Raw genomic sequence first — 13877 nt, forward strand, 5'->3', positions numbered from 1 at the left:
CAGATTGTGGCGGAGTATGGATGCGAACTGGAAGACTAAAACACATTTGGTTGTTAGTCAGCGCTGTGGTTTGTGTCCTTTCTTCGTCCCGTCTTTTAGCGCTGTTTTCTACAGTTAATCATGAACCAACAAGAGCAAATGCGTACCTTATTGGCAGATCAAATTGCGGGCCAAGCTTGAAGCTTCCCAATGTGCTCAAGTCCACTGCCATATTCGTCTCCTTGTTGCAAGCAACCGCAATCGCTGCAAGCTACGATATGATAGGCAAATGCTAAGCAGGTTGATCGGTGAATAGGAAGCCTTATTTAGTGCTTCCAGTCCAGTGTTGCGGTGTTGCCACTCCGGAATTGGAATGACTCCGGAATCATTCCACAATTTCGCGACCCCGGAATGCAATTGGGACAACGCTTGGAGGAACGGAATGGGAATGGAATTAAGCGCCTTTTGCACAGAATAGAATGGGAATGGAATAATGTCTTTTTCCGGAAATAGAGCACGTTTTCGTCCACGCTGTGTTTTTTCAAACTTCAAACATTATTAAGTCAGAGCCTGAAATTGAACAATAAAGCAGTATTTTTAAAATGGCTTGGCTGATTACAAGCACGGTACATTTATAAGCAATGTGCCTGCTACAATTCTATCCTTATACAGCATTGCTCCGAAGTTTGTCTCTATTCTTCGCGTAAATGTGGCTCTATGCCGTTGGTATTCGTTGTGCATAACTACGGCGGTGGAAGACATTGCATACCTGCGCACAGGCAAACAGAGAAGGTTCTCCTCACCCCATCCATGCTTGCAAGGCGCGCTTGACAAGCGTGAGTGCTGACGAGCAATGTGGCCTAGTGTTCCGTATTCGATGCAAAGGCACAAGGTGCTTGAGCGGTGCACTGTTCCAACTAATTCTGTTCCCCCTCAACCAAATCTTCGTTTTCTCCATATTCACGACCGCTCCACACGCGTGGCAAAACTGCTTAGTCTTCTTGAACACTACTTTTGTCAGCATAAAAATACGCTATGTCGTCATTTTAGCATTAACACATTTAAGCTTAAACAATATTAAAACATCACCATTCGTTCAAACATGCTGACCATGCAAATATACTATAGGTAGCGGGAGAACTGCCCCTATGGGAATTAGTAGGATGGTTGTAATGCACGAGATACATCACCAAGCTACTATCCCTCGACCTTGGTAATGTGTTTTGCGTACTTTTGCAGTTCTTAATGCATCTCATGACATCAGCTTTATGGGGCTTTATTCTTAACTCAATAAAAATATCGAGGTGCCTTTCCTACGTTGAGGAATTACAGGAATGGAATTTAACTGCCCGGCATTCCCGGAGTGGGAATGGTCTAAGTTTTTTCCTTCCGAGGAATTGAGAGGAATGGAAGTGCGGCAAGTTCTAATTCCCCGGAATGGAATTGGAATGGAATGGAGGCGCCCATTCCGCAACACTGTTCCAGTCTGGCAAAACTAAAACACTCAGAACTTCTGCACACTCATTGGCTCACAGAAACTCGGATATAGAGCAGCGGTGATGCTATATTCCTTTTCGATAAAAGAAGATGAATTTACTTAGACAAGAAGAGGTTTGATAGGTCCATAAAACGCTTACTAGTTCCTCCCGTATTTGCGTCGACTATGATTTAAGTTTCAGGCCAGGTAGAGCAGAATAAAAGCATGAAAGACTCAGACAGAGTTAACTAACGTTATAGAGCCCCTGCTCAGAGGTAGCCTGCTCTGCAATGCTGGAGTGCAAGGCGCGGAAGTGTCACATAAGCGGCCTGTACCACAGACAGCCTACAGTGCGTGGTCGTGACACACGGATGATAATCTTCACGACAGAAGCGTAGGACAAGTTTCGTGGTATAATTATGTGATCGCTGTGTTGAAGAAAAATTTCAACACAGGTTGTTGGTTTCCCAGCGTCTAGCTGACAGTGACCACAGTCGAAAATATTAAGGCTCCACTCCCCTAACTTTTTCAGTGGGGAGGGGGGGGGGGGGGCTTGCGCACCCCTTGCCATCCCGGTAGATACACTTACTATGTATCAAGTTACAATGAAGCTGCACAGTGCCAGATCTGCATGTGCACAAAACTGCGATCACTGACTGAAGAAGATAGCGATGTGGACAGTGCCGCATCGTTCCAGTTGTCTGCGAACGCCATTTTCACTGTTTTGCGCCGCACATTTGCAGCGCTTCGCACTCGGTGCGCTCCGGGGATCGTCCGAATTAACCAAGTTGCGGCCAAATGTGACCGAATTACCGAGAGTTTGATGCCATTAAACAATGCATATGGTGGCCAGGACCAGGGAGCACGTCCAAATTATCTGATTTTTCGAATTATCGAGGGTCAAATTAACAATCTTTTATTGTACACGCATTAAGGGCAATATTGAAGCCGACAGTTGCTCAAGCTACTGTATTTCTCCTTATACAAGCAGTGAAGAGACATCACAGCATGTCACGCACCTTTGCCAGTGATGCCCATGTAAAGTTTTGTGATGAAATGATAAGTACAACACCAATCCACACAGCTTCAAGACTGACGTAGTCACCACAAGAGTCAAGGCAATGAATGCTATCCTCATCCTGAGGATGTCTACCTAATTTATTTGGATCTTGACACGTTTCAACTACACAATTACAATATGTGCATAAAAATAAATGTCGCATTTAAAATCCTTCACAGTCAACACTTCAACACAGTTGCAACTGAAAGAGCCAGTATTTTATACATTTCAACAAAAAGATCACAAGTTCCTTGTAATGAATGTTGAGTAACCAAAGCCACAATATGGATATTGGTCATACATTATTTGGTATTCTTATGCCACAAGGCTGCATTAATAAAAACACACTGGAGTTCACAAGTGCAAAATGAGTTAGGAAGAGCTACACCACTCCACAGACTTAGTTAACAACCACTACTGACACTGCAAACACAGGTACACACAGATCTTTAGCGAACACAGAAGCAGCGTTGGGAGAAAGGCACTTGACATGGCTTGAAAAATGCACTGTGCAAGTTACACATAACACTTATGCAGAAATGTTTGGCACTCTTGGAAATTCCACGTATCAAAAGCTCTAGCAGTTAGCACAGGCGCAGAGCCTGTGAAAACAGCATTTGCTTTATCCAGCGATCTTGCACCAACAGTCCGTTTTGGTGACACAGTTGGTTACTGTTGTCTTGTCGCACTTTTGGTGACCAACACATCGCTGACCTTCAGGTAGGAGCAGATGTGCTCCAAGATTCGGCTGGGGAGCTGGTCAAGCTGCACTGATTGCCGTGTTGGTCCGTCGCCACACGTGTCAGGCGGCAACTCATGGCAGACCAGTTCTTCATACACGATGCCAGCAAGCTGCCAGAACTGCACGTGCGAGACACAACACCAGCATGAAGCAATGCTGTTGCCGAAGCAACTCTGTTTTACTGTAAGATACAGCAAGAAGAATAATGAGAAATGAGAGATTGTCTGCTTCTTTCTCCTCCAAATTGTGCAACCTTGTAATATAATGGGCCCTGTCCTTTATATTTCAGCAACATCAGTCAACCTATCTGTCGAGCGTCGTGCTCTGTTTGCTCCTCATTCTCATCTTTTAGTGCAAAAGCAATCACGAGGCACTCCATCCAGAATATTGCTGTCAGCGTCACCATGATGTCCTACATAATGTAAACTATGATAAGATCACAAAGGGCCTCTCGGCTTAGCCTCATAACTGTGTCCCTGAGGCTAATCCAAGAAGGATGGTGGCTTGCTGTGTGCTGCAGGGGAGGGCGCATTGAAAGCACAGTGATGGGGTGGACCGTTAAGCAATCATGTCCTCCTTCAGCTAGCCCAGTTGTGTTTGCCACACTTGCTCAATGCGTGACTGAATGCACAGGTGTGGCAGCACACAGAAATGAACTCGGTTAAGTTGAATTCTCGCACATGCAAACAAACGTCAGAATGTTTGTTTGGTTTTTCCATAAATTCAATGTGAAAATTCTGCTTAAAGGACCCCTGACATCAAAATTTTTGTTGGTGACTTTTTTACTCTAATTTGTAGCTTTGTGTCTGGTAATCCCTAAGTTAAATCGTAAATTCTCTAGCGTATCGTATAACTAATTCTAGCGTAGTTAATTGTGACCATTTTAGCGTCACTTCAAAACGCCTGCCTAAAAACCAAAAGGAACTAGCGCCCCATGCGGGGGAGTGTGAAAGAACACGTGCACTCAAGATGTGTTGACGTTGAAAGCGCGGTTTTCAAATCGGGGCCCCGCGCGCGGTAGAGATTGAAACGATGTGGGTGCCTCGGTATGGGTTAAACCTGTTAAACGCGTGTCCCCTCACGAAAACTACCTAGACAGCAGCCCGACAACAGAGCGAGAGGGGTGCGGAACAATAGGCCTCGCCAGGTGCCAGTCGGTGTATTGTGCACGTGCGCCCCGCAAACCTTCTGTGATCACAGTACTTGCTTTACTCATGGAACGTCACGCGGGGCCTCTATCTACGTCATACCAGGATGTCGCAAGGTGCAGCCAGCTCAAATGAGTACTCACGCTTACTTTAAAACCAAATTAAGATCTTAAAGGCAACGTTCGTCACTAATAATCTGTCAGATGTGGCTCCGTATACAGGAAAGTCAAACAACACAAACATCTCGAGGTTTCAATTTTTGTGTCAGGGGTCCTTAAGACTAACCGCCTCACAGATAGTCTTCTGTTAAGATGAACTTTCACAGTGACTGCCAACACTGGAGGTTCTGTGCAGCTACTATAGCAGTCTTGGCGGGGCAACTGTGTCATTATGAAAACATGCAAATGTTTAATTTAGTAGGCCGGCATGAATAATCACAAGCAACTCCTGACGACTTCGCCTTTCTAAACACTAAGGATGCGAAAAATTTGGAAGTGCGATGTTTCTGCTCTTCTATCACTCTGATCATATGAATGAAAGAATGGGAATTTCAGGGCTTGTTTTTCTTTGCTAGACACAACATCACTTAGAACTAACATACAAGAAAGCCACGGAAAGTATAGGGGATGTTATCTGCACTAATCATGATGTAAATCTGAAGAAAGTACAGTGCACGAAAAGATAACTTACCGCCGCCACGGACCGTACCAGCGACCTTCGAATAACCCGTCCGATGCTCTACAACTGAGCTACTGCGGCGGTCACCCTCCCGTCCACTTTATGGGGTATATATATGTTCATTTAAACTTAGCACTGTTAGTCAGCGCCAGTAGTAGCCATGAGGGCGAGTGTGGCACACTGTTTTTCAGCCTGCTGGCGTCATGAAGCACGTCACATGCTTCGTGTATTTGCGCACCACACCGTTACGTCGCAACTGTGCGATCATTTCCCTAAGATACGCCAATAAGTGCGCACCCAGTTGGACAAGTGGTCACGAAAGAGAGCGGCAGTGTTTATTTTTCACGCAACATGGCCTGCCTTTACCATACGATGAAGTGCATGAGTGGAACACACCAACAATGTGCTTTCAGTCACGCGAGCAAAAGCGCTGACTTAAAGAATTGTACCAAAGTGGCATCTATGATGTAATTAGTTATGAAATTGTTTTTGGCGCTTGCAAAAGTAAGGCCTTCAAGATCAGCATTTGTTTACACCGTCGCGTTGCTGTGAACTCATCATCATTGTTATATGTTGGAGGAGTTCACGGCCTTCCCACACTGCCTTTAGTGTCGTCACGGTGGTTGTGCAAATGTGCTGTGTGTGCTTAGTTCCTTCACGCCTTCAAGTGCTGGTCACAATAGAATCGTGTATATTCATTACATACCTGTGGATGACATTCTCACTTCTGCAGTTCTATTCATCAACTAGATCGTGACAGTCTGTACCAATGCATGCACCAGCGATGATGTTTGGGAACAGAAGGAGTGGGGGCCAAGTTCTTAGATGATTGCTTTTGGGGGCACTTTCACTTCTGCGATGTGTTCAGCTGTCTACTACAAGCCATGACGATTCAAAACTGTGCCAACAGGGCTGGCAACTGTGTTACGCAGCAAAGAACGCATAAATGTTCTGTTCCTGGAGTAAAGGAATGTATGTGCAGGCAACACTGGCCATTTTAAGCTCTCCTACGTGGCTGCACAGTTTGTTCATGCTGTTGCTGCCGCTGATGATCAATTACGCCTGGACCCTTTGTAATAGGTGGGCTTTTAGACCATTTTTCCAAAGCAGTTTCAAGCACCTGTGTGGCTCTGTGGTAGACCTGACTGTCACGCAGAAGGCCTGGGTTCGATTCCACCGCATGCCTCTGATTTTTATTATTAGCATCAATTGCGATTTTTTGCTAGTGGACAGCACCGGTTTCTCAATCACAGTGAACGCTGCTGACGCTTAAATTTCTTGCAAAACAAGCTCTTTGACACTACTGTGTTAAAATTCAGAGTATCCCTGTGACAGCTGGTAGAACATTCCCAAGCTTGCTACAGGTTGCTATGTATCAAGTCTAAATCAATAACATCATCCCGCGTGTCATACCTTATTTAATCGTTTGTAACGCGACCAAGATTGCAACGCGAGGGGTGACTTGTCGTTGTGTCCATGAACTTTTTCTTGCGTCCTGAGGCCAGTGGAGGCATGAAAAGGCGCATTTATTTTTCAAAGGCTGTCTAAAAATGTGGTACAATGGACTCCCCTTAAGACAAACTCGAAGAGACCATCAAGAATTGTTCGTCTTATCAGAAGCCACCGCGCCCCCCCCAAAAAAAAAACAGAATCAGCAACATATCCAGGTGCATGCAGACATCTTAGTTCAAAACAATGAACAAAATACCTTACAATGAAGGAAAAATACACAAAAATAATTTATTTGAGGGAGTAACTTGATAGGCAACTGTGTTCAAGTGCTCTTGCCTGGTTTGATTATTTCCATAATGGACGTCTGTGGCTGCTGTGCACGTCGGCGAGCAGCCACAAATGTTGCCATATCTCCTAGTGATCTTAAAAATGCTTCAGTTCCTTCATGCTGCTCAAAATAATTCCTTAAGGGGAGACGCGGCAATGGGAATGGTAAATTACGTCGAAATGTTCCATTTTTCAGTTGACTTTTTTTTCGCAATGGCTAGACCATGTTCTGCATAATGGTGAAATATTAGAACAAAATAAGAAGTAGAAGTTGAGAAAAAAAAGTTTAGTAGTGTGCTACCATAAAAAACTGTGAGAAAACTGTGCTTTAGAAAATGCAAATCTTGCAGCTTTCCTTTGGCACAGTGCTGCTATCTTAGCATCATCGTACAGAGGAGAGATCAGAGGTCAAGGTAGCCATAATGTTGCATTTCTCCAATGGAAAATAAAACAAACAGCCTTCAGAGTTCTGTTTTCTTAGCTTTGAGCTCCATTTTCCTTGAACTCCGTTTTCTCTGCTTCCATTTTATGTGCAGTTGCTGTCAGTCATCCTTGTGCCATTTAACAACAGATTAGGATATAACCATTCTGTGTTTTTGCACTTAGATCTTGAAACATTGGTAAGTGCTGCAAAGCTGTCCATATATATTTGTCTGCACATCATACAGATTTTTATAATTGCCCTTTTGTAAAAGTTCTTAGTAAGACAATGTGTACAGGTGATTTCAAAATTTTTTGTGAGCTTGTTTCAATATTAAAAATAAGCCTATAGCATTGGTGCACAAAATGGGCCCTTGTGAATATCCTCATGCAAAAATTTTGACAAACATACGTCGAATTCATTGATTAATTTTGGGATCACAGTGAGACTCTATCAAGCGTTGTAGCTCAAAAAACTACAACAGATAGCTCAAAAGCGATTTCAGTTATGATATGAGCATAACAAATCGTATCAGCATTCCCAATTTCATCACTTTATCCCCGTAAATACCCAAAATAGTTTTCATTGCCACGTCCCCCCTTAAAGAACTTGCTTAAGGCACTTTCTAAGGCACTTGCTTAAGGTAATTGCTGCATCGTTAGTCACTGGCGCAGGCCTTGTGCTGGCATCTTCGTCGTCCTCCGATGTTACCTCCGAAGGCATGTCGAGAACCTCTTCAATTAGTGTGTCCAATGTGTCTTCCCTGCACGTCGGCACATCTTTGTCGACACTGGCACAACTGCTCATGTCCACGATGAGTCCTTTATTGCCTTTACTGAGCCCTTACTGCCGAGCATGGCAACCAAGCTCACTTCTACCTCGTCATCTTCGCAACTATCTTGCGCCAAGCTGTCAGGCACCGCAAATCTAGCATGACTGAATAAGTTCATGATAGTCACATCGGTTACCCGGCTCCAGGCATTTGTGAGTAGGTGAATTGACGTCCACACGTCCACTGTGTATTGCTTGTCGCTTTCCATGCACAGTAGCATTCTATGGAGAAGAGATCGGTGACAGTGCCATTTCAGGCTGCTGATCACTCCCTCGTCTATTAGCTGGAGCTTCGCAGTGGTATTTGCGGGCAAAAACTCCAAACTAAGGGCTTGAAGATCGGTAACGTGCCCATGCCCAGGGCAGTTATGCACAAGGAATATGACACGTCTCTTTTCTATGAGGAAACGGCGATCAACGTCTCACAGCCACAGCTCAAAAGTGGACTGCGTCATCAAAGATTTGGAGTTAGCCATGTAGGTTACCGGCAACGTTTTAGCATGCTTGAAACAGCGCGGCGACTGATTTTCTGATGACCAGCAAGATTCAGCTGGTCACTTCCCGACATATTCGCACCAACGAGTACGGTAACTCTCACTTTGCTGTGCTTGCCCCCTGTGCAGTCATCACCAGCGCATGCGAGCGTCTTCTGGGAAGTAGTTGGTAAAAGAGGGCTGTCTCGTCGACATTGTCAATGTCGCCGGGGTCGTAATCCTGGAGAATCTCTTTCAGCTTGGTCAGCCTCCAATCACTGCAGTTCGCTTCATCAACGGTGGCGGCCTCACCAGCAACAGATCGGAAAACGAGCCCGTGCATTTTTCTGAAACGATTGAGCCATCAGTCACTGCCGGAGAACTCGATGTCCATCCGTAGGGCAACAATTCCTCCGCTTTTGCCTTCAGAATGATGCCGTTTGTGAGAAGATTTGCGCTGGAGCACATTGTATCCATGGCAGAACAACATCTTTTAAGCCCTTGTGCGCAGCCATCCGCATCTTCATCCGCTTCGGCGCAAAGTCGTTATCACTCAATGCGGCGGTTACCCGCGCACCATCTCATAATAATTGTTGGGGTTTAACGTCCCAAAACCACGATATGACCATGAGAGACGCCCTAGTGGAACGCTCCCGAAATTTCGATCACCTACGTTTCTTTAACGTGCACCTAAATCTAAGCACACGAACCTCAAGCATTTTTGTCTCTATTGAAAATGTGGCCGCCACGGCCAGGATTCGATCCCGCAACGTCTGGGTCAGCATTCAAGCACCATAACCACTAGACCACCATGGCAGGTCTGCGCACCATCCTTTATGATGCCAGTTAACGTGCCCTTTGCAATCCCGAGCTTGTGTGTGATTTCGGTCTTCCGAGAGCTTGCCAGCTGTCACCTCGGAGAAAATTTCTGCTTTCTTTGAAAGCGTGAGTAGCTTTTGGTGAACAGTTGGCTTGCTGGCCGTTATCTACAAGGCGCAAGGGACAGCAAATGCGCGATTGCTGGCTCGGCGCAGAGAACATCCATGTGCTGGGAGCCGTATGACGCGAACTCCCATGTTCCCGCTGAGAAACGTCATTGGGAGTCTTTGTTGTCGCTTTCTTTTAAATTTTTTTGCCCCGCTTGTTTTCATGTTTCCCTTCACGGCCAACCTCGAAACTCTCTCTCTCTTTCATTTTTGCTTCGCGGCTGGCTCCGCAGATGGAGGGCTCAAGGGCAGGTGGTTGCTTAAACCGCGGGTCTTTTGTTTCTCGCTCCCTCCCTCCCTCCACCGTTGCACGGATTCGCTCTGCACTACTGTTTCCTTAATATTTTCCTTTCCCTCCGGTTGCAGGAATGCCCCACAAGATTGCCATAATCGCTCCGCAGATTCGCCAGCAGTGGCGGTCATCACAAAAGCGTTCGTCTTAACAGAAGAGTAGATGCAAGGCTGTTTGTCTTAAGCGGATTTTTTTTTTTTGCATTGGGTCTAAAAAAACCGAACAAACGTTCCCGTGTTGTTCGTCATAAGTGAGAATTCATCTTAAACGAGTTCGTCTTAACGGAAGTTCACTGAAATTCGCACCAACCCACATAACGCATTGAACTTCGTTCACGAGATGCCCATCTGCAGAGCGTCATCGCTCGCTTTCAAAAGTGTCAGTTCAACACTGACCTTCGTAAGGCAATTGCACCGTTCTGTGACAAAATCAGCAACGCGCTGCTCCAATTCAAAGTGGCGGCTATGCTCACGCCTGAAAAGAAGCTCATGCTCGAGCCGCCACTCACAGATGGGCACCTCACTCACGTTGAGGCTTCGGGCAGCAGCTAACTTTTTCAGCCGTCAAAATAGCATGCCTCTCCAAACGGGCATCGTACTGAGCACGATACGTTCCCATCACAAGGGAAGCTGTAGGAAAGACGAAACAACCGAAGGCAACCAAAGCCATCGAGACGACCACAAATGACGAAAAGAACAAACGCGAAGTGCACGCCGTCACAGATTAGAAACGAAGAGAACTGTTATTGGCTTGTAGTGGATCCAACTTGCATTTAGCTGGCACATGTTGCCAACATAAATTCAAAATGGCCAAAACCGTAGTTGTCTAGAATTCAGTGCATCATTGCACTTTTTAGACAACTTGAATTTCGGTATGCGACTGTAATGCGAGGGTGAACTTCAGGTAGCAAAAATCTGGGAAAAAATCGCGTTACATTCAAGCAAATACGGTATGTTCTATGTGCGAGTGAAAGCATGCGAAGGCTGCCGAGAGGCGCGGCTCAAGCAGGGATGAAATGTACTGAGGTGAAGGAGCGTGAGTGCTGCCAGTGAGGGGACAGGTTGCATCGCTGGGGCAGGAGCTGCTAACTTCTATCAAAAGAGCGTGGTCGCACACAATGGTGCACACGCTATGTTGAAAGAGATCAGCAAGTGGCTCATGGCTTTGTATGTGCTGTGCTCTTGCCGCTTACTCCACACTGAAGCGATAGACAGCAAGAAGGTCGCTTCACTCGCTGCAGTGGCTGTGTTCTCTTACGCCAACATTTCGTAGAGTTACGCAGCACTGGATCCTAAAGGAGTTAGCTGAAAGCCTTACTTCACATAACACTCTAATTCGTTGCTATTGTATTCATTACTTTGCCCTTGCGGCAAAAGTGACCAGTATTTCTTTCTTCCTCAGTCAACACACGATTGTCAGTGCGCATGATTTAGCTAGTTTGGCCCTTTTGTAGGCAGGCAATCGGCTTTATTTGTAACTGTGTGTCACATATGCATGTGAATGTTAAGCTAGAAGTGACAAAGGCAGCAGATATTTTCAGGCATGGACAAGAAATATGAATTAACTGAATTTATGCTATGCAGCAGTTTGAATAAGTGCATTAAAATACGTTGAAGAGACAGCAGGCCAACAAAAAATTTATATTTGTTTGAAATAACTGAAAGTTTGAATTATTGAGAGTCTACTGTAGTGCCATTTTCGTGGTACATTTGTGGTGATTCGCGCTCGGCGCACTGGACGATCATCTCAATTAACCAGCTTGGGGCCAAACATATTCGAATTAACGAGACTTGCCGAGATAAGAGGATAAGCCTGCATTACCCGATTATCTGACTTAGGTTTGATGAACCAGCCAGACAGATTGCTGTTGAATATGCTTACCTTTAAAAAAGTCAGTTTCGCTGCAACGGCGAAGCAATGATTGCGATAGCGATAAATTGTAATGTAACGCGAAGAACAGAAAGCAGCTCGAAATTGCCAGCGTGTCGCTCGAGCCCAAAGGACGCACGAAAAGAACGCACACAGGATGAGCGCGAACTAATGCGTCACAACTCGACACTTGAAGCGCACTGCTCAAACATAAAGCAGGACGCACGAAACAAAAGAACAGGTACATACAAGACGAGCGCGAACTAATTGTCACAGTTGTTACTTATTTCTGTTTGAACAGCGCGCTCCTTTCGCAAACGCGGCCACTGCAGCGAGCGAAGCGAAGCACTCCACCGGCCGCCCCTTCTTTCCTTGAGATAAGCGCACGAAAGCGACGACGCCCTGTAGAGCGAACAGAAACGGCGTTCGCAGGGGCGGGGCGACGGACATTTTCCAGCCGAGACTGTCCATATAATATGTCCATATAATTGCTATCGCAATAAAAGGTTTGATTTAGTAGCAATTGCATCACAGCCCATATGTGAATATGCGTTCCTACCTTGGAATGAATGCGTCTGGCAGCACTCTTCATGCGCTTCTCTGCCTCAACCTGAGTCAGGGATCCCATGCATTGGATTGCTCCTAGGAGCTGCGGGTGCCATGGTGCAACCAGCTCATAGCCCAGGGCAGCCCGTGTGAGTTCTGAGCCCAAGGCAAATCCAGCTGCACACTGCACCAGGCCTGCATTGCGCCTAACCTGCAACGTGCAGGTGATTTCCGTATAGGTATGTACAGGTAGGATGCACAAAGTATGCAGTATTTGCTGTAAGTTCACGTAAAGATGCTTTGGAAAGGACTTCACTGGTACAGCAACAAACTATAAAAGTGGCTGCCAGTTCTTGTGTTCAAAAATATTGATTTTTATACTGCATTTTTTTTGCATTGTTCCACCATCCCACTTATCAGTGTGGTTAATGCTGCGCTGCAGAGCAAATTATTGATGTTCTGGAAGAAAATTTCGGATGGAAAACTGAGCATGTCAGCTCTGTACATATGCTCTTCTGTTGACCCACATTTTTTCGGCAAGATGGTGCAGAGGCTAGCTAGCATATTAATGATTCTGGCTTCATTGCAAAACCAACTCATTGCCCTATCACTGGAAACAGTGCCAACAACAACAAGTCACCGACCAGACTCTTGACACGTTGCCACGGCAACTTGTTTTTCCAGCACTCGACGACTTTTATCCGTGTCAGTGCGTAGCTTTCTTCCAGCGACTCGGCCAGTGTGTCCACCAGCAGCCCGGCGATTGTACTGGTTGACCAGAACTCCAGGTTGTGCAAACGCTGGCTCTCGGTCAGCCAATCACACAGAACCCCTACATCTGCGCTTGTGAAGATACCTGCGAGAGCCCACATACAGCTCGCACTGATTACAGACATAACCCACAATTCAGCATACACGCAAAAGCCTGACATTGGAAACAATAATGCTGCACTGAAATGACAATCTTAAAAAGACCGAAATTCATGAGATATCGAAATGTTGGTCTCTGCAAAACAACTCGTCTCTAATGTTCTAACAAGAGGAGAGTAAAGAAAAATGCCACAGTTTTGCCACAAGGGCGAAGCAATGAATCTAATAGCAACAAACTGGAATGTTACACAAAGTAAGGCTAGCAGCTGACTCCTTTAGGATCCGACCTGGCATAACTGAACACAACGCTGGTGTAAAGGAACACGGCTGCTGCAGCAAGGAAAGAAACCTTTGTGCAGTGTAATACTTGAACGCAAATTAAGCCTCGAGAACACACCATGCACAAAGGTATGAGCCGTCTGCTGATCCCTGTCAGGACAGGGCACATGCAACCGTGCCTGGCTAATCAAAATATGCAGATCCTGCCTAGACGACGCAGCACCCCCTTCGAAAGGTCACCAAGAATTCGTTACGATGCAGAGTTCAGTATTCTGCATGGTAGCAATGGCAGTAGCGACAGTGGCAACGAAACTGACACTGGCTTAATAATAATTGTTGAAGTTTAAAGGGACCGACAACTGCACAGAACATGAAATGAGATGACTCCACTGATGGAAAGATTGTCCGTCACATTGACTCAAACCAACCCTGTTTTTTTCGTGAGAG

General features: G+C 45.7%; 1 protein-coding gene across 2 annotated transcripts in view; it reads right to left on the reverse strand.

Annotated features, from left to right (window-relative positions):
* LOC119383854 (uncharacterized) overlaps positions 1–13877 on the reverse strand; it is a 773402-nt gene that overhangs the window by 437136 nt on the left and 322389 nt on the right. The window contains exons 7-9 of one of the 2 annotated variants that reach the window (XM_037652128.2): positions 12926–13137; positions 12295–12492; positions 2922–3377 (exon numbers count right to left, since the gene is read on the reverse strand). In XM_037652128.2, coding sequence (XP_037508056.1) covers positions 3186–3377; positions 12295–12492; positions 12926–13137 — 602 coding nt within the window. In that variant the 3' untranslated portion in view covers positions 2922–3185. Of the gene's footprint in view, positions 1–2921; positions 3378–12294; positions 12493–12925; positions 13138–13877 lie in introns of those variants that run through there. The other variant, XM_049412685.1, reaches the window with a different exon arrangement.

Source organism: Rhipicephalus sanguineus, chromosome 2 (genome assembly GCF_013339695.2).
Source record: "Rhipicephalus sanguineus isolate Rsan-2018 chromosome 2, BIME_Rsan_1.4, whole genome shotgun sequence".
Classification (NCBI taxonomy): Eukaryota; Metazoa; Arthropoda; class Arachnida; order Ixodida; family Ixodidae; genus Rhipicephalus; species Rhipicephalus sanguineus.